Below are 22,464 nucleotides of genomic sequence, written 5' to 3' on the forward strand. Positions count from 1 at the left end.
TCTGTACAAGTGGTGCCTGTTCTTTCGGACATGTCGGGAAGAAAAGACACCACTCATACAGGTTGTAGATGTTTTTGAAGGCCTTTATGGTCAAAAACATCAGATGGTAGAGAGTGCCGAAATTAGCACTGTGCGATCTAGAACTAACGCTCACCAATGAATACTTACTTTTGTCTTATTTACTTTAGCAGTCCAGGCTAATATTGACAGTGCAAAATGACAGCCACTCTTCTCAGTGCACGCCTTATGAGGCATGAAAGTTGCTCCCACGACTCTGATTGAGTTTTGTACACTGAATACTCCATGTAGCCACACGGGCAAAAAATACAACTAAGGTCAATATGGTTTATTCGTTTGGATGTTCACGTTACAAATTCTTGACGCAGAGACATAAGCAGTTTGCACGACGTGTGCCCACCTCTCTGCCCACTGAAGCCCTCGAGCTGCCTGCAGCACTCACTCACTCTGCATGGAGACGCTCACAACGCGACACTACGGAGCGCCCTGCCCTCTCCCACTCCTTTCGTACTCACAGGGCTTCAGGTTCAGTGTCTGGACGTAAATTTGCTGAGGTGCCACCGCGCAGTTGTCAAACGAACAAAACAAAATTGGCTTTGAAGGTGACAAGACTTCCGAGTGTTGTTACCCAAACAGCATTTGACTAACTCAGCTTGTAGCATAGTCGGATTTTCAATCATGAACACGAGAGTGGAATCTAGCTAGTAGCATACTTTTTTAAATGTAATATTTATCAACAAATGCGAACGTTAAGTAAAAAGTTTTGAATAATATTTTTAAAATAAAAGTAGCATCCTTTTATTGACGGTTACTAGATGTCTAAAAATGAATTTAAACTTCTTAGGAATATGCCAAAACGTATTTTATTCTATGAAAAAATTACATATTTCAGTAACACTAGTGAGTCTGTGAAAATGATACTTTCTCATTATCTATCTGATGTATCGGCTTCGTATGCCATATTTCAATTTACTGTCCGTAGGAACGAATAACCAAGATGTTATTCTTATTAAACACTATTCCATTTCTGTCAATTAAGATTACACTTTGTTAACAAATATAAAAGTTTTAAAAAAAATCAAAAGATACAGGGTGACGCAGAAAAACGGGAACATTTCCACAATCCAATAAAACTAGAAGTGATGAAGGAAATAAATTGCATTCATCGTAACTGAAACCTTCCAACTTTGCCATTTAGGAAACATTGATGGCATTTCTCATTTTTCAACAATTACGTCCTTTAGATGGCGTCCTCCTGTTCGAATACATTCGTGAAACCTGCTGTTGAGATTCCTCATTGACCGCTGCAACATCTCAGCTGGCATTCTGTGGATTGCATCCCGAATTCTCTGTTTTAACTCGTCCAGGGTTCTTGGTCGAGTCGCGTAGACTTTGCTCTTGAGGTAGCTCCAGAAAAAAAATCACAAACGGATAGATCTGGCGATATAGGAGGCCCGGGTATGTTAACGAATTGTGAGATCACACGGTAGCCAAACAATTCTCGCACATATGCCACTGATTGCCGTGTAGTGTGTGATGTCGCTCCGTCACGTTGAAACCAGGCTTCTTGAACGTTTGCAAAGTTGTGCAATGCAGGTGTAACGAAAGTTCGTAACATCTCCACGAACCGATCGGCGTTGACAGTTATTGTGTTTCGTTGTTCATTTGCGAGACAATACGGTCCGATTATCCCACGTGATGAAACAGCACGCCATACTGTCACTTTAGTAGCGTGTGAAGGGCGCTCATGAACGTCATTATGATTTGTGTTTTTCCAGTAGCGGTAGTTCCGTTTGTTCACCGCATGTGCCTCATCTGATGTCCACAACTTTTTTTACAAATTCATCGTCATTGTTTATTTTTGTTATCATTTGTTGACAGAATCCTAATCGTAATCGGAAATCGTGGTCCTTAAATTGTTGCACCATCTGTAGTTTGCACGGATGAAATTTTAAATCAAGATGAAGGATTCTGCGAACACTCTCCCGGGACACTCCAATCGCTGCTGCTTGCTTACGAATTGACGCCGTGGTCTCCGTAAGACAGACTCGCGTTCAACATCAGTGTTCGCTGGGGAACGCACACTTCTTGGTCGTCCTGTTGGTTTCTTTTTGAGGGCAGATCCAGTGTCTTCAAAGTTATTAATCCAACATTTTATCGCGTCTTTCGACATCCTAAATTACAAAAATGTCAAAACTCCCTCTGCGCCGCTACCAAACTATCATTGTTTTTATAAAACATTTTTATGGCTAACGCACGCTGTTGTCCGTTCCACTGACGCACGATTAGTGAAATGGCGAACTGTTTACTTGCTGTCTGTCACGAACCCGCAGTGCTGCCACGTGCGCATGGCTGCCACTCCTCATTTCAAACTTTACCGTTATTCCGTGTCACCCTGTATTTATCTTACTAGCGAGATTCGAACCATCGAACGTACTAACGTGCTGAGAAACCGACGAATTCGTCGAAATAATGAAAATTGTTTTTAACTGCACTTGGAGATCTGCTAATTGTGAAAGGTCATATTTCGGAGTTCTTTGTCGCACTGTCTTAGAAAATTTATGTGCGTGCACTGAACTCCATCTGCTACAAGTGTGCAAAAAATCGGAATCTGTGAGGACCCCTCGTCATTGTAGAATCCTCCTTTTACCACCAGCATAACTGTGACCTGAAGCCACTTTGGCACAAAAAACTTTTAATAATAACCTGACAGGTCTTTCACTGGAAACTGTCCTCAGAAACATTAATAAATCATTTCTTTGGTATTGTGTAACGTCATCACATATACAATCACGGCCTTCCCCGTACTCTCTGCACTGCCGAAGGAGTCTGCTACCTCTGCAACAAACCACCTCCGTCGCTCGCTAATGGGCGATCTCTGTCGAAATCCATACGCTGTGTGGAAAGGCCACATCACAGAAGAATTTCACTGTTCCTACTACAGACCCTGGAAGCAAATGAATCCCTTAAGCGACTTGCCATAAGATGAAACAAATTGTACTATCTTGCGTACATGGGCGTGTTACAGCGTGTCATGAAATGATTCCGTAGTATCTACCATTTTATTTCCTACTGAAAAAAGGTTTTTGTATAGCATTACGTTAGTGAAGCATCTGTATACACGGAAACTAAGGTTACAAAAATTTTTTTAGGTGCAAAAAATTTTATTTATCATAATAAAATTTAGATGCATTATAGTACAGGTGCTGCACTATTTTTCCAAGCAATCACCATGTATCTCTGTACATTTTGTCATCATTAGGACGAGTTTTTTGATTCGGGTGTCATAGACGTCTCCCACCGCCTTTTTCAGTCGGTTCTGCACTTCGATTTTCACCTCGTCGTTGTCGGAAAAGTGTTTTCCTATAAGGTTTTTCTTCAATTTATTGGCCGGCCACTGTGACCGAGCGGTTCTAGGAACTTCAGTCTGGAACCGCGCTGCTGCTACGGTCGAAGGTTCGAATCCTACCTCGGGCGTGGATGTGTGTGATGTCCTGAGGTTAGTTAAGTTTAAGTAGTTCTAAGTCTAGGGGACTGATGACCTCAGATGTTAAGTCCCATATTGCTTAGAGCCATTTGGACCATCAGTTTAGTGAACAGATGATAGTCACTAGGTGTGAGATCAGGGCTGTGAGAGAGTTGGCGTAAAACATCCCAACCAAACGAAGTCGACTACTCTTGCGTTGAATGAGCGGTGTGCGGACGCGCGCTCTCATGAAGCAGACAGAGTCTCGTTGTCAGCACGTCTGTCTTGTATGGCTCTGCGAAGTTTCTTCATGACCCCACAGTATCTTGCAGCATTTATGGTCCCACCAATTTCCAAAAAATCAACGGGCGGAACTCCTTTCCTGTCCCAAAACACTGACACGACGATTTTCCTTGCTATATCCTGGGTTCTGAATTTCTTGGCTATAATATTTCCGTTCGTCTCCCTTATACAGACACTCTATATACTCCTTTTACCTTTCAGTTTTCCCTTCCTTGCTTAGGACTGGTTTTACATCTGAGCTCTTGATATTCATACAGTTGCTTCCCTTTTCTCAAGAAGTATGTTTAAATTTACTGTAGGCGGAATCAATTTTTCCCCTAGTGAAACATTCCTACATTTGTCCTCTAGCCATTCCTGTCAAACTCATTTTGAGAGACGTTTGTATTCCCCTTCGCTTGCTTTATTTGCTGCATTTTTATATTTTCTTCTTTCGTCAATTGAATACAATATCTCTACTATGCCTTGCCTTTCGACCTATTTGACACTCTGCTGCCTACTCTATTTCATGTCTTATAGCTATCCATTTGTCTTCTACTGTATTCCCTTTCCCTGCTCTACTCAACCGCTGCGTAATGCTTCGTCTAAAACTATCAGCAACCTCTAGTTTTTCAACTTATCCATGTTTCGTCTCCTTAATTTCCGACCTTTTTGCAGTTTCTTCAGGTTTAATTTACAATTCGCTACCAATAAATTGTGGTCAGAGTCCAATCTAACCGTGTAAATGTCTTACAGTTTAAAATCTGGTTCCTGGCTTCGCTAGGTATCCTTTCTTACACAAGATACGTTGATGATATTCTAGTCATCTATAACGCACCCGCCGATAGAACTGATCATATATTTAAACTTTTTAACGACCTCCATGAAAAAATTCCTTTCACTTTTGAATTCGAAAACGATAACCGCCAATTACATTACTTAGATTTGACGCTTACCATAGAAGACAATAACATCACTTTCAATATTTTTCGAAAAGAAACGTATACTGACCAAATCGTGCCTGCTTCCTCTTTTCATCCGCAGTCTCAAAAAATGGCCTTTTTTCACTCTGCCGTCCACCGAACCACCTCCATACCACTTTCAATGAGGAGATTAATTTACTTAAAACCGTAGCAGTCAATAATGAATATACGTCTAGCATAGTGGACGATATCCTAAAAAAAAAAAACTGCAAGAACTACCACGCTCAACACCTCATGCACTGAAATTAAACCAAAAAAACCTTTTTCTATTCCTTTCATAGGACCCATTTCCTATCAGATTCGGCGCATGCTTCGCAACAAATACAACTGCAATGTTGACTTCTCTACAAATAATAATCTAAAGAGAAAGTTCATTCATAATTTGAAATCCATTCTCTCCCCTACAGAAAGTTCTGGCATTTATAAGATCATCTGCGATACCTACTCCTCCTCTTATATACGGCAAAACGGACGTGCTTTCACCGTCAGATATAAAGAACATCTTTTGAGAAAGAACGGCACCAGTCCCCTAAATTCATCCTTTGCCGATCATCTCTTAACTACTGGACACGTGCCTACAGCCATAGGCAATAACAATATTCTGCATACCGAAAAGAAGGGGCGTAGGTTAGACGGCTTAGTGGAATTGGAGATTTTCAAACATCTCACTCGTCATGATGGGCTCTTTCTCAACGAAGAGTTGCAGCTGCGAAATAAAAACTTTTTTGACTGTATAAAGCCATTGCTTGATCTTTGATTCAGATTTCCTCATGCAGTTTACCGAAATGTTGCTTTCCTGTCACATCTTTGGTGTTTTCTTGTATGTCATAACTAAAGTTTTTACGTTGCAAAATGTATCTCTATTTAAAGCAGATAAATATGTAACTTCATCCTGTTATTATTAATGCTTACTTTATGCCTGAATCAGCTGCATCACAATTTCATGTGTCTAATTTTGAATGTACAGTAGCCTAGTTGTTTCTGCGGCTACTAGATGGCGCTCGTAGCAACACCGTGTTTACTTGCCCACACTTTCTAAAGTGGGCACCTTAGTCTTGTTGCAACCCTTGTCCACAGTGCGAGCAGCCCTTAGCAGCTCGCCATCTGACAAGTTTCATGACGTCGCCTTTCCGGCTGAGATCTTTTTTAATATGTGACTTGGTTTAATTTTATTAATGTACTGTATACCTAATGTTTCACTACAGTTAGTCTAATTTTGAAGACGAAGCTCATAGTAGCGTCGAAACCAGGTCAATTTTGACTTAATATTTGTGACCGAGGGCTTATTTGTTACAATATTCTACTGAAACAATTACTCGTGATCATGTGTTACTCAAAGATCAAATCCTTACCTTGGAAAAATCCGACTTCGTAGATATCGATGATCATCTGCACACAAACTTGTCTTTTTCCATCCTTCAGACCCTTCATGTACAGTTTATACTTCCCGTAAGGTAAGGCGACGAACTTTTTTAGCGTGATCGGTCGTGTCCAGTACCGATGCATGTAGTAGGTGCCCTGCCAACAGAGGTAGCGATGTAATTACACAATACAGGTTTTGTGACTAAATCAAAACTTCAACTTGTAGGATTATTCTTTGTCGAAGTCTTTACTGAGTATCAGATGTAGCAGTCTCTCCCTGGTTTTTTTTCTGCTCCTTTCATAACTTAGACACGCTTATTGTATTTTGGCCATCATATATTGGCACATGTAAGTTAAAGAAATAACAAAGGATGTTGAAATTCACACTCTAATAGTTTACATAGCAATGAGTGAACATCCTGATACTTCTCAGCAATCAGTGGTGAATGACAAAGACAGGAACTGGAAACTCGAAATCTCAAGCCATTCGCCTAACACAAGTGAAATTAAGAAACAGACTGTAAGACGTCGTGGTCTCCTGGCCTTCATTGCTTACATATTACTCCCTCACAATCATATTCCGCACATCAAGATGCTTCATTCGAACCCAAACTCGATAAGATAAAGTCAATGTTGTATGAATTCATGTAAACGATATGTGAATAACTAATAAATCGCAAGTGCGCACCGTGGTTGAAATACTCGAGGCTGGCGTACACACTTACATTCCAGACACGATGGTCACAGGAGCTTTTGGTTCAGGAGAGGCAAGCGCACGCCAGGAGGCCAGTCCCAATCAATCTACATTGGCCGATGGCCGCCCCTGGAGCGGACAGCCTGTGCCCGAGTGAAAGGGGGAACGACCCCGTGTTCGGCTTAAAAGCAAATTCCGCTACATTGTGTGGGAGTGGCTGGCCAGCCTACGCACTCTTTACACAAAGCACGCAGTTTCAGAGATTTTCACAGGGAGACAGCAAAAGGCAAACGCCGATACTACAGATTTCCGGATTGGTAGCCTTAAACGAAACGTCATTCTCCCGTTTTAGAAGAGCAATGCTGATTGGCAGACGATATTTCCGACGCCTTGAGCTGAAGGAGTAATGGAAGGGGCCGAAAGATATACCCCTTAACGTCTGGCGTGGAGAGGGGCCGTTCTGCTTTCGCTCTTGGAGCGAGAACACGTAACGAGAGCGTGCGCCCTCGTGCGTGCACTCAAAGAGTGAGGAACAAGTCTCTCCTCAGTACTTCACTGGGAGAGCACTTCTGTTGAGAGCGAATCAAAGTGCGACTCTATATTGAGTTCTTGCGATTAAGCATTGTTCACTGTGTTGGCCGCCACACTTATTGTGCGGTGTGAACGGTCAGAGTTAAGCGCCTGCGAGCGAATTTTGAGTGGCATCGCGGTGGACTGGTTATCTGACCGGTGTACCACATCAATAGTTAGAGTAGGGGCGAATAGGAGTCCTTGACTTCATCAAGGCGTAGGGAGAGTTTGATTGGCGAAGGTCAATCCAGATAGAACGAGAATTATCTTATTTGTCAGCAACGAGCAGCGCAGACAGCTGTCATTGCAGCTTATGGTATTGTGCGCTACAGCTCTTGCGAGCCCCATATTTCCTCCACAACAGTACACTTAGCTGCATTTCACACGCAACAGCCTCGACCATACCTAGCAACATTCTAACGCATAATTATTCGAGTTGAGTGGGCGCGGCTCTCAGCTATTCTGCCAAGTCAATAACAATCTTAAACTTTGTACAGGAATTTCATTAGCGAATCCTATCCATGAGAGGTAACTTCACATTCCAAAAAGAACCAGGTAATAACGTGTTCAGTTCATAACTAAAAGTGCCATTGTGATGTCTCAGAATTTTTGCAGAATAAATAATAATTTTCGTTAGTTTCATGTTTTTCTTACACTAACTAGCACTACTCCAATACCCAAGTATCCCACTAGTTACGTGAGAAATTTTGTAAATTTTTGTGTCATTTCCTTACAGCGGACGACTCCAGAAGATATTTATTGCTGAAAGTTTTTCAGGCAGTTCTCTTTAGAACGTTAGGTGCGTGTGTCTGACTTCTGTAGTAGTCTGGGGGTATAAATTGCATCTTGCAGTAGCCACAGGGTAAAGGGTACATCTCAGATTAATCTGTTGTGCAGAATAACAGAATAGCAACCCCACGCTCACAAGAGCCACAGTGGCAAAAAGTCAGATGCCCCATCCACAACAGATACGACACTGGTATGACTTTGAGCCCTGGATCACAAACTCGTCCTGGTGCTGGAGTTGTTAGAAAGCAAATGAAAACCAAGTAAAACCGTAACAGAAAATTGACTTTGACTCTCCTGCACCACTGCCCAGGAGTGGAACATTCAAAGTGGTGACCCTGGACACCGGTACACTGGTGCACTCGTTGAATGAAAGAATTATTTACTGCTTCCAGTGTTGCCTGCTGAGGAGAATTACAAGCAAGCTCGATACGTTCCCCAGTCATCTTGTTGTCCTCGATTTGCAGAGAATGACAGTCCATATTTTATAGGAAATTACGGCCAAGTTCTCATTCAAATGAACAACAAACATGCAAAGTTTCGAAATTTTTTTGAGACAATGAAAAGACACACGTTCAACTATATTTTAGATTTGTGATACAAGAAAGAAAAAAAATGGAGCCCATAATCGAGGTCTGTTCGAGAACCTACGAGTTTGAAGTAGAGTGTAGCCTCTAGAAGTTATCTCAAATCAAAAATGGATAACATCAGTAGATACTACACTAAATTTATGGGACCTTGTACCTAACTACAATGAAATAACCTTAAATTTAACGATATGATGCTAAATCGAACTCTGAGTTGGATTTTTGTTTTATTTTGACTCTTTATGGCTTTACAAAAAGTAGTTATTATTAAAAAAAATTCATGTATTCTAAGCTACCAAGAAATCTGTTTGCTTTTCGAGAGTCAAAGTTAGAAGCTAATAGGTTGAACCGTTTTTATTTTATGCTGCATGCAGTTTTGAAAAATCGTTTTTCGAGCAAAACCATGATTAAAGTTTAGGGAGAACTTTTATATTAATTATTGGCTGAATTTACGTAAAAGCTATATGTCATTATACACTTTTGGTGTCGCTGAACACAAATCTGAAGTTAGATTTTCAAAATTCAAAAGGGATAATCCATTATGGTGGACCAAATATTATCTTTTGGCCAATTTTAATCAAATTTTGATAAAAATAGTGTTTTCGTTACTTACGTTTAGTCTGCAATTCCAGGACCATGTATCCACATTTCTGACGCAAATATCTTTCAAAAATGCAACAAAAAATCTTTTTTTCGACTATTTTGAATGAGAACCTGGTCTTAAGACTGAGTGATTTAACGGACGACGTGCAGTAGGGCTTGTAAGCCTTCGTCACAGCAGGAACGAATGCATGCAGTCCTGTGGACACGGATACATCTTCACGGAAGACCGAAGTATAGCCAGGACAGAACTGAAACTCTGGACGGAATGTGCTGTCATTTACGCAAACACCGAATATTCTAGAACACACAGACATTACAGACACACATAACAAACGTCGAGAGCCTTTTAGAAATGATTCGTACCAAATGTATGATGAGATAAAACAAATTATTCAGAGAGTCGAAGGAAACGAAAACTTAATTGTGACAGAGTACTGGAATTAAAAAATAGGGAAATGAAGAGAAGGAAAAAGTGTAGGTGAATATGGGCTGAGGGAAAGGAATGAAAGAGAAGCCACCCGGAAAAATTTTGCACAGAGTATAATTTAATCATCGATCATAAAAGAAGGTTGTATACGCGGAAGAGGCCTGAAGACACCAGAAGGTTTCAGACTGATTATAAAATGGTAATGGAGAGATTTAGGAACCAGGTTTTAAGCCGTACAACATATCCAGGTGCAGATATGAACTCTGGCCGCAATTTATTATATAGATTAAAAGTAAATAAATTTCAAAACGGTAGGCAGTTAAGGAGATGGGACATGGATGAGCTGAAAGAACCTGAGGTTGTTGAGAGTTTCAGGGCGAGAATTAGGCAACAGTTGTCTAGAACTGGGAAAAGGAATACAGTAGATGACGAATGAGTAGCTTTAAGAGATAAATAGGTAAAAAGACAAGGTGTAATAGAAATCATTGCGTAACATGAGAGACATTTAACTGATAAAAGGAGAAAACTTAAAAATTCAGTAAATGAAGCACACGAAATGGAATACAAATGTTTTAAAAATCGCATTGACAAGAAGTACAAATTTGTTAAGCAGGAATGCTGCAGGCCAAATTTTTCACTAGGGAAAGGATAGATGTCCCCTACAGAAAAAATCAAGTGGCCTTTGGGGAAAAGAGATGTAGCTGTATGAATATCAAGAACTCAGATGGTAAACTAGTCGTAAGCAAAGAAGGGAAAAGTGGAAGGTGAAAGGAGTGGATTGGATTGGATTGCTTGGGGGAGGAAACCAGACAGCGAGGTCATCGGTCTTATCGGATTAGGAAAGGACGGGGAAGGAAGTCGGCCATGCCCTTTCAAAGGAACCATCCCGGCATTTGCATGGAGCGATTTAGGGAAATCACGGAAAACCTAAATCAGGGTGACCAGACGGAGGATTGAACCGTCGTCCTCCCGAATGCGAGTCCAGTGTGCTAGCCAGTGCGCCACCTCGCTCGGTAAAGCAGTATATATAGACTCTGCATAAGGGAGATAAGCCTTAAATCGATATTATAGAGAAAGAAGTTGACGTAGATGAAGACGAGATGGGAGATATGATACTGTAAGACTAATTTGACAGAGCACTGAGAGGCTAAGTCGAAACAAGGCCCCTGGAGTAGACGACATTCCATCAGAACTACTGATAGCCTTGGGAGAGCCAGCCATGACAAAACTCTTCCATCTGGTGTGCAAGATATGTGAGACAGGCGAAATACCCTCAGACTTCAAGAAAAATTCCAAAGAAAGCGGTTGCTGACAGCTGTGAAAATTACCGAACTATTAGTTTAACTTATCTTAGAAGAGATATTAAGGAAAGGCAAACCTACGTTTGTAGCATTTGTAGGCTTAGAGAAATCTCTTGACAATGTTGACTGTAACACTCTCTTTGAAATTCCGAAGATATCAGGGTTAAAATAGAAGGAGCGAAAGACTGTTTAAAACGAGTATAGAAACGAGATGGCAGTTATAAGTGTCGAATCACATGAAAGGGAGGCAGTGGTTGAAAAGGGAGTGAGAAAAGATTATAGCCTCTCTCCGATTTATTCAGTCTGTACACTGAGCAAGCAGTAAAGGAAACCAAAGAAACATTTGAAGTAGAATTATTCAAGGAGGAAAAATAAAAACATTAAGGTTTGCCGATGACATTGTAATTCTGTCAGAAAGAGCAAAGCACTTGGAGGAGCAGTTGAACGGAATGGTCAGTCTTTTGAAAGGAGGATATAATACGAATATAAACAAAAGGAAAACGAGGATAATGGAATGTAGTCGAATTAAATCAAATCAGATTAGGAAACGAGACACTTGAAATTGTAGATGAGTTTTGCTATTTGGGCAGGAGAATAACTAATGAAGGCCGAAGTAGAGAGGATACAAAATGTAGACTGGCAGTGGCAAGAAAGGCGTTTGTGAAGAAGAGAAATTTGTTAATACCGGACATAAAGTGTTAGGAAGTCTTTCCTAAAGGAATTTTCGGAAGTGTATCCACGAAACCCAGTGAAACGTAGCCAGTGAAAAGGTTAGATAAAAAGATAATAGCGGCTTTCGAAATGTGGTGCTATGGAAGAATGCTGAAGATTTGATGGGTCGATAATGTTAACAATGAGGAAGTACTGGATAGAATCAGGGAGGCAAAGAATTTGTGACACAACTCGACCAGAGGAAGGGATCGGTTGGTAGGACACATTCTGAGACATCAAGAGATCACTACTTTAGCGCTGGAGAAAGATGTAGGTTGCAATAATTAATACGATAGAGTAGCATGGAGAGGTGCATCAAACCAGCCTTCGAACTGAAGATCACAACAACAATACTACACAGAAAAGTAGTGTTCCTACGATAAAATGACCGATTTTACTGAAAAATTGCCAAAAATGGACACAGTTTATTTAATCTGTTTCGTACCGTAATTGATGTGCACCATTGTAACTATTAGACTGTAAACTCCTCGTAATGCTGTCATCACCAAAACCACCATAACCCACCATAACCCACCACAACGACCACTACAATTCAACATCCACTGTCAAAAAACGGCCCTTCTCTCGCCTCTTCCACGCACTACGGGCTAGAAGATGTGGCTCGATTTTGTTCCCGGAAGTTCTCTGGCGAACTGGACAACTTCCCGTTCAGCTTTCTATTCGGGATTTTCTTATCATCGGCACGCGGATGGTCTATTGGTCTGTTGGTCTCAAAGACTTTCGCTTCAACATTTCAGATTCACCGCTGTCGTAATTACGCATTCAACTCGAGGCTGTTCATTTCTCTTCCCGCCTCTCCTGGTGGTTGCAGCCACGCTTCTCTCTGATAGTTTTCACAGGACCCTCTCGTTCTCCCCTTATTCAGAAATGGAAATGTTAGCTTACTGCAACTTTTCCTTTTTGTTTTGATTACGCTCTTTCACTTGCGAAACTATTTTCACTCTTCCATTTGTCTGTTTGTTTTGCTACCATGGAGTCATTGACCTCAACTGTCCGTAATACTAAATATAATCAACGAGTTTTACGACTACATTATTAGCATTTTCAGTACTGTTTTTGATGCGCGCATTGTTCATTATTTCATTATTAGGCACTGACGCAGTTCTCTGTGCTACAGGCAAACAGTTGAGTGTTGGCGGAAGAACAAAGAAACTTCCCGTAAGATCTATTAGATGATGCCCAGTCCCCCTGTTGACTACTTTAAGAATCGGAAGAATTTCCGTTTAATGTTGATTAGAGTTTTGATACTATGGAACCTCCTTGTCTGATTCTTCTTCCTAATTTAAATTCCTCACTACCATTAGGAAGTAGGATGGCTATTGTACCACTAACACATGCACTGATTAGACAAATTTATGACTATTGCCAAACGCGAAGGTGGATTCCAGAGGTGACGTTGTAGGTACGTGAGAAGTACATACACTGACGGAAAAAATAATCGCAACACCAAGAAGGAATGGTGCGACCTAAACGAAAATTGGCAGGCGTGTTACTACTTTTGAAAGCTGATGTAGATTCATATTTCGCGATAGTTACATACGAGTGCCGCTAGTGGCGGACTATGACGATGCAATTCAGGTTTGCTTCAAATACACGCTGTAACTGTCGTGTCCGTCAGTTACCATTGAGATTGGGCGTGGTGACTTGGTGTTAATCAAAAATGCTTTTAAGGCGACAAAGATACCATTATCAACACATCACTCAGTTTGAACGAGATCGTGTAAGAACCTAGATGTTCCTTCTGCGATATTTCAGGTAGACTTGACAGGAATGTACAGGGTGTTTCAAAAATGACCGGTATATTTGAAACGGCAATAAAAACTAAACGAGCAGCGATAGAAATACACCGTTTGTTGCAATATGCTTGGGACAACAGTACATTTTCAGGCGGACAAACTTTCGAAATTACAGTAGTTACAATTTTCAACAACAGATGGCGCTGCAAGTGATGTGAAAGATATAGAAGACAATGCAGTCTGTGGGTGCGCCATTCTGTACGTCGTCTTTCTGCTGTAAGCGTGTGCTGTTCACAACGTGCAAGTGTGCTGTAGACAACATGGTTTATTCCTTAGAACAGAGGATTTTTCTGGTGTTGGAAGTCCACCGCCTAGAACACAGTGTTGTTGCAACAAGACGAAGTTTTCAACGGAGGTTTAATGTAACCAAAGGACCGAAAAGCGATACAATAAAGGATCTGTTTGAAAAATTTCAACGGACTAGGAACATGAGGGATGAACGTGCTGGAAAGGTAGGGCGACCGCGTACGGCAACCACAGAGGGCAACGCGCAGATAGTGCAGCAGGTGATCCAACAGCGGGGCCTCGGGTTTCCGTTCGCCGTGTTGCAGCTGCGGTGCAAATGACGCCAACGTCCACGTATCGTCTCATGCACCAGAGTTTACACCTCTATCCATACAAAATTCAAACGCGGCAACCCCTCAGCGCCGCTACCATTGCTACACGAGAAACATTCGCTAACGATATAGTGCACAGGATTGATGATGGCGATATGCATGTGGGCAGCATTTGGTTTACTGACGAAGCTTATTTTTACCTGGACGGCTTCGTCAATAAACAGAACTGGCGCATATGGAGAACCGAAAAGCCCCATGTTGCAGTCCCATCGTCCCTGCATCCTCAAAAAGTACTGGTCTGGGCCGCCATTTCTTCCAAAGGAATCATTGGCCCATTTTTCAGATCCAAAACGATTACTGCATCACGCTATCTGGACATTCTTCTTGAATTTGTGGCGGTACAAACTGCCTTAGACGACACTGCGAACACCTCGTGGTTTATGCAAGATGGTGCCCAGCCACATCGCACGGCCGACGTCTTTAATTTCCTGAATGAATATTTCGATGATCGTGTGATTGCTTTGGGCTATCCGAAACATACAGGAGGCGGCGTGGATTGGCCTCCCTATTCGCCAGACATGAACCACTGTGACTTCTTTCTGTGGGGACACTTGAAAGACCAGGTGTACCGCCAGAATCCAGAAACAATTGAACAGCTGAAGCAGTACATCTCATCTGCATGTGAAGCCATTCCGCCAGACACGTTGTCAAAGGTTTCGGGTAATTTCATTCAGAGACTACGCCATATTATTGCTACGCATGGTGGATATGTGGAAAATATTGTATTATAGAGTTTCCCAGACCGCAGCGCCATCTGTTGTTGACAATTGTAACTACTGTAATTTCGAAAGTTTGTCTGCCTGAAAATGTACTGTTGTCCCAAGCATATTGCAACAAACGGTGTATTTCTATCGCTGCTCGTTTAGTTTTGATTGCCGTTTCAAATATACCGGTCATTTTTGAAACACCCTGTAGCAACTGTACATGTTTACTGACAGCGGTTGACACGAGAATGTATAGTCGCAAGTGGAACTACCGAGAGAGAAGACCATCGTGTTCAGCGTATGGCCGTGGCGCATCAGCAACTGGCACCAAAGTGATACGACGAAATTGCCATTTGCGACGTTGGTGGTATCAAGCGAGAGCTCACTGGAGGACAAGATGGAGATCTGTTGTGTTTTCTGATGAAAGCCCATTCTGCCTCTGTGCCGTGTGTTAGCTAGAAGGATGCCTTTCTGTGTGCTAGACGGACTGGACCTACACCTGGAGTTACAGCCTGGGGTACGATTTTGTATGAGAGCAGGAGCGCTCTCGTCGTTACGCCACGCATCCTGACTGCAAAACTGTGCGTCATTCATGTGAATCGACTTGTTGTGCTACCATTCATGAACAGCATCCCATGGGGTGGTGTGCTGCCATTCACGAACAGCATTCGAGGGGGTATTTTCCAACAGGATACCGCTCGACAATATACCGCTGTTGTAATCCAACACGTTCTACACAGTGACCACATGTTGCCTTGGCCTGCTCAGTGACCGAACCTGTCGCGCATCGAGCACATGTGGGACAGCATCGAACGACAACTCCAGCGTCATCCACAAACAGCATTAACTGTCCCTGTGCTGACCGACCAAGTGCAACGGGCACGGACCGACATCTCATAAACTGACAAACGGCGGCGCTCGTGCCATACAATTAGAGCACGTCTGCATGCTTGCATTCAACATTCTGGCTGTGGTACCGGTTACTAATGTACCGGCATTTTACATTTGGGATGGCTTATTTCGCACTTAATTTAATCTGTAATCCTGCAATGTTAATCCATTAAATATATCGGCTAGACAAATATATTCCCAAAATTTCCTTACTGTTCATTAATTATTTTTTGCTGTTTCAATTTTTTTTCCGTCAATGTAAGTGGATCAGTGACGAATGGATGATCAGTCTACCGACGATACGGCTTGCAAATGTGGAAGTGCACTGACTTTGACAAATGGAGGATTGTTCTGGCCGCCACCTGGGAACTAGCTTCCCAGGGATCTGGTGGGCTGCTCGTGAGCTTTGATCGTGAGCATCTACAGAAAGTGGCTGAAGGACGGCGAGACCACAAGAATCCGACAGATTGTTGGACTTCCAGGCCTCATCACAGGAAGTGGAGACACGGACTTTCCCGTTCTGCAGAGCCCAGTGGGAAGGCGAGCCGGTCCCAGGCACGAATCCGCGCGACGGATTATTGTCAAGGTCCGGTGTGCCGGCCAGCCTGTGGACGGTCTTTAAGGTGGTATTCCACCCGCCTCGGCGAATGCGGGCTGGTTCCCCTTATTCCTTCTCAGTTACACTATATTGGCAATTGCTGTGCAAACACTGTCTCCACGTATGTGTACAACGTAATGACTCTACCACGCAAACATCTGGGGTTGCACTCATTCCGAGGGGAGGGGGGGGGGGGGTCCACTGGGGGCTGAACCACACAATAACCCTGGGTTCGCTGTGGGGTGGCGGTGGGGTGGGTAGAGTGCTGTGGCCTGTTGTGGGGTTGTGAATCACTGAGGGCTATGGCAGGACGGAATCTCTCCATCGTTTGCAGGCCCCCAGTTCAGGGTACAATACACACACACTGTTCAGCACACACTGCTGAGCACGAGCGTTGAACCAACACCATCGTCAGTGACGCCTGTGGTGAGAACAGGATCATCGAGAGTGGAACTTGGGTCAAAGGAAACCTCTCGCCTGGTCAGATGAATCACGCTGCTTGTTACAACAGGTCGATGGTCGCTCCTGGGCTTACCATCGTCTAGAAGAATGGCAGCTCAGGGATCATACTGTGCTACAAATGGAGGCCAGTGCTAGAAGCATTAAGCTGTGGTAGACATTCACGTGGTCTTTCATGGCACCTGATGGCAACATGACAGCCGTGGACTTTGAGAACGTAGCTGCAGTCTACGTGCATCTTTCACTTTGGATGTCTTATCTGTCGGCAAAGGCATTTTCCAGCAGGACAACAGGACAACTGTCTGTAGCACATGGCCGGAATCGTGCTACAGTGTTAGTGAAATCATTACACCGTCCCCACTGAAATACTAAGAAAAGACTTAAAAACATTGTTTATAAAGAACAGACATTTAAAAATTGAATAATAAGTGGACACTAGCCGCTCAGGCGAACATACATTTTTCTCGTGTATCCGTATTATAATAATTTCTCTGTGTAAGTTTCGTGAGCAAAGAAATATAACAAAATGATCTCAAGAGACGACAAGATAAGCTCTTTTGTTAATTTTCTTAGTCGTCTTTTACTTGTTCTCTTGCCTGCGTGTAGACGAACATCTTGCGAGTGCTGGCAAATCTAAGCATAATTGTACTAATTAAGCAGATAATGTATTGATTTAAAATTATCGTTCACTTTTAATGAGTAAGAGGTGATCCCGATTTCATGTCCGCCTTCACTGAATTAATCTACATTCGAATAATTTACAGTGCAACGATCGCAGCTGCCGATGCAGCCAACCACGCCATTACGTGACGATATTAAATTATAAAAATTAGCAGAAACGAAAAACTCGCCCGCTAGTAACATAATATACATTTTTCTCCACAGCTGCCTGACGCTGCAGAATATACGTAGCTTTAAGGTAGTTATTTTCAGTACAACAGCCGAGAGCCAGAGCGAGGACTCCGACTACAATGCAGTGGTTAACGGAGTTAAGAAGAAATACTCTCGTGCGTGTGTGGGCCGCAGTTGTAATTAATAACTAAAGATTTTTTGCTTTAAAGTGAACTGACTAGCCGAGGAAATCGTATGAAATGTTTATACCATTGTTCAACTTACATGCTAATGTTGTAAGATTCAGCGAGTCTGAGTATTTGTATGGAGTGTAGCCATGTATGGAAGTGAAACATGGACGATAAATAGTTTGGACAAGAAGAGAATAGAAGCTTTCGAAATGTGGTGCTACAGAAGAATGCTGAAGATTAGATGGGTAGATCACATAACTAATGAGGAGGTACTGAATAGGATTGGGGAGAAGAGGAGTTTGTGGCACAACTTGACCAGAAGAAGGGATCGTTTGGTAGGACATGTTCTGAGGCATCAAGGGATCACCAATTTAGTATTGGAGGGCAGCGTGGAGAGTAAAAATCGTAGGGGGAGACCAAGAGATGAATACACTAAGCAGATTCAGAAGTATGTAGGTTGGAGTAGGTACTGGGAGATGAAGAAGCTTGCACAGGATAGAGTAGCATGGAGAGCTGCATCAAACCAGTCTCAGGACTGAAGACCACAACAACAACAACAACAACAAGTGAAAATATGTTTAAAACGTTTTTGACTCATTCCAAATACAAGACGATCATTCCACTTGGGATCTGTGAAAGGTACATCAGCATTCTTCTATTCGTTTTTCATTGTGTATTCATGTTCTTCTGACATGTTCTGCATCCTGGAGGATCTTCTCACTACGGATCACTTAGAACGAAAAGTTCATCTAATCCGACGCAATCTTCTTCGGGCTATCATGCATGCTTCCTGTCATCAGTGTACATTCTTCTGTATACTCGGGTGTAATGCAGAAATGTCTTGCTGTTTGAAAGTTAGCATGAGAAATTTTACTTCCACAGAGTGAAACGCCTGATCAAAAATGTGAATCACCATAGACAACAATACAGATAGATGTAAATGACTGAACTGCTTCGGGTTTTAATTACTAGTTATGTTACAAGGCTTTACATCCTCCCGCCAGACAAGACGCCGTCCTTTCGTGCTGTTGTAAATTTTGTGTTAGGATTTTAACATTTAACTCTGTTTATATTAGGTAGTAAATAAGTGTATTAATCCCTGTTCCAGTGCATTCATCAGAAGCTAACTTTTCAAACTCGTATTATTCATTGAAAGTCGAAAGTGCCTAAAAGATGAAATCACGCACTGATATCAACTGATTGATGGTAAATACATGATAAACTACTTATGGACTAATTTATATGCATTTCTTTATCGTTTAAAAAGCTATGTTTTCGAATTCATTGTGGTTATCTGCAGACTTTAACGCAGACAGTTAAGTTTATATCAGGTTATTCAGTGACTGAAAGCGTGTGCGTAGGCAAAATTTGTTTTCTCGTCTCTACAGTTATGAAGAAAACTGTGACAGGTCATAAATACGTAGTAACGTATATGTCAGTGTAATTACTTACGACAGTGCGGCTATGGGTGACAAACAAGCGTACTGCAGCAGGTTAGTTCATAATGCGGAACATGTTTGTGGGGATTGTGAATTGTGGTTCCATTGGGTTGAGTAAGGGGAACACGAGAAGAGAATACTAATGACTCTCACGGATATGTAGGCTATGCTAAAAAAACAAGAGAAGTGGCCAACAGCTGCGGAGATTGAGGCTATGTAAATTGAATTTGGGCAGTTAGGAGGAAAAAAAGGCAGCCTGCTATGTGAAAAGGTAAGAGTGAAGGGGTGTAAGAGGAATCAGTGGTTGCCGTTGAGATCGAGGATAGGTAAAGGCCGATACCAGTTGAAGTCGAGGTCCTCTTCATCCTCACGAAGTAGTTAGTGCTGTCAACAGAAGGGGTCAGATTGGTCCCATTTTTTAGATTTCCAGCAGGCCGTTCCTCGCAACTGACTTCTAATCATATTGCGTGCCTGTGGAGTATCGTCTGAGTTGTGCGACTCGATTCGTGGTTTCCTGTCAGACAAGTCACAGATCGTAGTAACTGGCGGAAAGTTATTGAGTAAAACAGGAGTAACATCTGGCGGTGCCCAAGGAAGTGTTATAGCCCGTCTGCTGGTCCTGATCTACGTAAATGATTTAACAAACAATCTGAGCGGCCCTCTTGGAGTATGCAGATGATGCTGTCATTTATTCCATTATAAAGTCACCAGATGATAAAAAGACGTCTAAAAACAGTGTAGGTGCGAAAAATCGCAATCGACTCTGAATAATGAAAACTGAGAAGTCATCCACATGAGTACTAAAAGGAATCGGCTACATTTCGGTTGCAAGATTAAATACACACGTGTGGAAGCTGTATATTCAACTATAAACTCCAATTACAAATAACTGGAATTGAAACGATCACATAGACAATGCTGTGGGAAAAGCAAACCAAAGACTGCGATTTATTGGCAGAACACTTACAAAATGGAACAGGTCTTCTAAAATGACTGCTTACAGTACACTCGTCCACACTCTTCTGGAATACTGCCGATCAGTTTGGAACCTGCATCAGATGGGATTGACGGAGGACATCGAAAAAATTCAGAAAAGGACAGCTCGTTTTGTATTGTTGCGAAATAGGGGAGATACGGACACAGGATTTGGGGTCGCAATCAATAACGCAAAGACGATTGTCATTGCGGCGGGATTTTCTCATGAAATTTCAATCACTAACTTTCTCCTCGTAGTGTGAAAATATTTTCTTGACACCCACCTACATAAGGAGTAATGATCATCATAATAAAGTAAGAGAAATCAGGTCTCGCAGGGAAAGAATTAAGGGTTCATTTTTCCTGCGCGCTGTACGAGAGTTGAATGTTAGAAAATAGCTCAAAGGTGCTTAGACGAACCCTCTGCAGGGGACTTAATTGTGAACTGCAGATTAGTCATGTATGTGTAGATGAAGATTTGACTCATTCAGTTTTAGAAGGAAGAGGGAAGCGCCAGACCATTGATAAGAGTCATTTCGGAAGCTAAGGTGTGTAGTAATAGAAAGGACTTGCTGCTACATAGCAGTCTTGGAACGTGTGTTGCTTATCTGATGTATATAGTCAGAGATACTGTCTGCTTTGCCACCTGGGTTTGTATGTGAGACTGCATTGAGACTTGCTTCCCGCATTCTCTGTTTATGAACTATGGTTTACGAGGCAACGCATTGCATAGTTCAGTTTGACATTTTATTTGAGGACAAACAGTTTACTTCTATACTGAGCTATTACGAGAGGTTCTGTTCTAAATGTATTGTACTGTGGGGCATCCAGTCTCCATTCACACAGCCCAGGATACGTTTCCTCTTTAGCGCACAACTGAATCACAAGTGCCTTGGTATTTTCGTCGGTTTCTTGAGTGCATTGCGGGTAAATTCTTCGTTATGAAGTGGTACAAACTAAGGTGTCAAAAGTCGTGGGATACTTTCTAATATCTTGTGGACCTCTTTTTTGCCCGGAGTAGTGCAGGAGGTTGATGTGACGTGGACCCAACAAGTTTTTGGGAGTCCCCTGCAGAAATAGTGAGCCGCGCTGCCTCTATAGCCGTCCATAATTGCGAAGGTGTTGGCAGTGCAGGAACTGGCCTCTCCATTATGTCCCACAAATGTCCGATGGGATTCAAGTCGGGCGGTCTGGGTGTCCCAATCATTTGCAAGAACTGTCTAGAAGGTTCGTCAAACCAATCGTGAACAGCTGTGGCCTGTCATCCATGAAAATTCCACCGTTCTCTAGGAACATGAAGCCCGTGAATGGCTGAAAATGGTCTCCAAGGAGCGGAACACAACCAGGATTCAGTACATTCCATGTAAATAAAGTCCACACCATTATGGAGCCAACGCCAGCTGGAACAGAGCTTTGTTGACAACTTGGCTCCATGGCTTCGTAGGGTCTGCACCACGCTCGATTCCGAACATGAGCTCTTACGAACCGAAATCGAGACTCATCTGACGAGGCCACGGTTTTCCAGTCCTCTTGGGTCCAAACAACACTGTCACGAGCCCAAGAGAGGCGCTGGAGGCGATGGCGTGCTGTTACCAAAGCAAAGGCACTCGCGTCGGTCGTCTGCTGCCATCGCCTATCAACGCCTAATTTTGCCGCTCGACCCTAACGAAAACATTCGGCGTACCTCCTACATTAATTTCTGAGCTTATTTGACGCAGTGTTGCTTGTCTGTTAGCACTGACTACGCAAACGCTGCTGCTCTCGGCCGTTAAGTGATGGCCATAGGCCACTGCTTCGTCCGTGGTGGGATGCAATGCCTGAAATTCGGTATTTTCGTGACACTCTTGACGCTACGGATGTCAGAATATTGAATTGCCTAACGATTTCCGAAATGGAATGTCCCGTGCTTCTAGCTCCCACTACCAATCCCCCTTCAAAGTCTGTTAATTCCCGTCGTGCGGCCATAATCAGGTCGGAAACTTTTTCACACGTGTCACCTGAGTACAAATGGCAGCCTCGCCAATACTCTGTCCTCTGATACTTTGTGTACGCGGTACTACCACCATACGTATGTGTGCACATCGCTACCCCAGGTCTTTTGTCATCTCAGTGTAGGCTCTCAGGCTGTTCATGTAAAATTTGTAATTTCTTTTAC

General features: G+C 42.6%; 1 protein-coding gene across 1 annotated transcript in view; it reads right to left on the reverse strand.

Annotated features, from left to right (window-relative positions):
* Nucleotides 1–1,034: 1,034 nt before the first annotated feature.
* The window catches only part of LOC124553338, a 102,650-nt gene continuing 81,220 nt past the window's right edge, over nt 1,035–22,464 (reverse strand). The window contains exons 4-5 of the mRNA XM_047127214.1: nt 6,099–6,264; nt 1,035–1,045 (exon numbers count right to left, since the gene is read on the reverse strand). Of these exons, the coding sequence (XP_046983170.1) occupies nt 1,035–1,045; nt 6,099–6,264 (177 nt within the window). The remainder of the gene's footprint in view (nt 1,046–6,098; nt 6,265–22,464) is intronic.

The sequence above is a fragment of the Schistocerca americana genome, chromosome 11 (genome assembly GCF_021461395.2).
Source record: "Schistocerca americana isolate TAMUIC-IGC-003095 chromosome 11, iqSchAmer2.1, whole genome shotgun sequence".
NCBI classification, from domain to species: Eukaryota; Metazoa; Arthropoda; class Insecta; order Orthoptera; family Acrididae; genus Schistocerca; species Schistocerca americana.